At 37.8% G+C, this 1229-nt stretch overlaps 1 protein-coding gene across 1 annotated transcript in view; it reads right to left on the reverse strand.

Annotated features, from left to right (window-relative positions):
• The window catches only part of LOC102824287, an 18237-nt gene extending 17238 nt beyond the window's left edge, over window positions 1-999 (reverse strand). Inside the window, exon 1 of the mRNA XM_006835537.1 lies at window positions 973-999. Within this exon, the coding sequence (XP_006835600.1) occupies window positions 973-999 (27 nt within the window). The remainder of the gene's footprint in view (window positions 1-972) is intronic.
• Between the last annotated feature and the right edge of the window lie 230 nt (window positions 1000-1229).

The following is a 1229-nucleotide window of genomic DNA, read 5'->3' on the forward strand; positions in this document are numbered from 1 at the left end:
AGGGTTTCTGAGAAGAAACTAGTAAGTTTGAACCGCCAATCTTGAGGTTCAAACTCACCTTGTGATTTAGTGCTTAACCTATAATGCCACACCAAGACTCCTGTTAACCAGTAGAGAGATGCAAGTCAAATAAACAGTGAGATAACATCTCGCCCCAGTGTCAGTAGCAAAGTTCAAAAAAATGCCACAAAATAACAAATGCTGACAGAGGTGTGGAGAGACTGGGAGACATTGCTAGTGGTATTATAAAATGGTACAACCACTGTGGAAAATAGTATCACACTTTCTTAAAAAGTTAGAAATAACAATACCAACTGACCCAGCAATCTTTATTCTGGTAAATATTTCCAAGAAATAAGAGCTATGACACGAGTAGATACATGCACACACATGTTCAGTGTAGCACTATTTACAATAGCAAAAAAATGGAGACAGCCTAAACACCCATCAATGGAAGAATGGATAAACAAAATTTGGTGCATACACACAATGGAATGCTGAATAATAATGGTAAATTTGCAAAACACTTCATAACATGGGTGAACCTGGATGACATTATGCTGAGTGAAATTAGTCAATCACAAAAGGACAAATATTCCATGAAACCACTATTGTAAAAATTAAATAAACGGTTTTCATGCTAAAAGAAACCTTCTTTTATGCATACCAAGACTGGAAGGGAAGGGAGAGTAATTCACTAACTAGAGTGTATGCACATATCAACTTTGGTGATGGGGAGGGCACTACACAAGAAGAGGAAGGTTGGCAGAATAATGATGAAGGCAGGTGAAGACCCTGGGAAGAATGCAAGGGTTAAAAGAGATAGAGGTAAATACGTTTATATGCACAACCTTGGAATAAAAGTGTTCTACACAGATAGACACATAGGTTGAATGGGTATGGGAGAAAGAGTGTAAGTATATCAACAACATATAAGAATTTAACAAAGAATATTTGTACATGAGTACTTACCTCTGCTGCAAATCCACCTATGAACATGGTGAAGCATACAGGGGCAGGCAAAATGTTGAAAACTTCTTAGATAGTATCAAATATCTTAAAGCAATGAGTTGCTGAGCCTGGGGACTTGGGATAAAAATCCAAGGGGACAACAAATCAACAGAGGCAATGTTCTATGTCCTCCTTTGATGAGTAGCAACTGGGATCTTAAAGGCTCATGAGCAGCCATCTAAGATGCAACTATTGGTCTCTCCATGTAAAGTAGAAAG

The sequence above is a fragment of the Chrysochloris asiatica genome, unplaced genomic scaffold, assembly GCF_000296735.1.
Source record: "Chrysochloris asiatica unplaced genomic scaffold, ChrAsi1.0 scaffold00017, whole genome shotgun sequence".
Lineage (NCBI taxonomy): Eukaryota > Metazoa > Chordata > Mammalia > Afrosoricida > Chrysochloridae > Chrysochloris > Chrysochloris asiatica.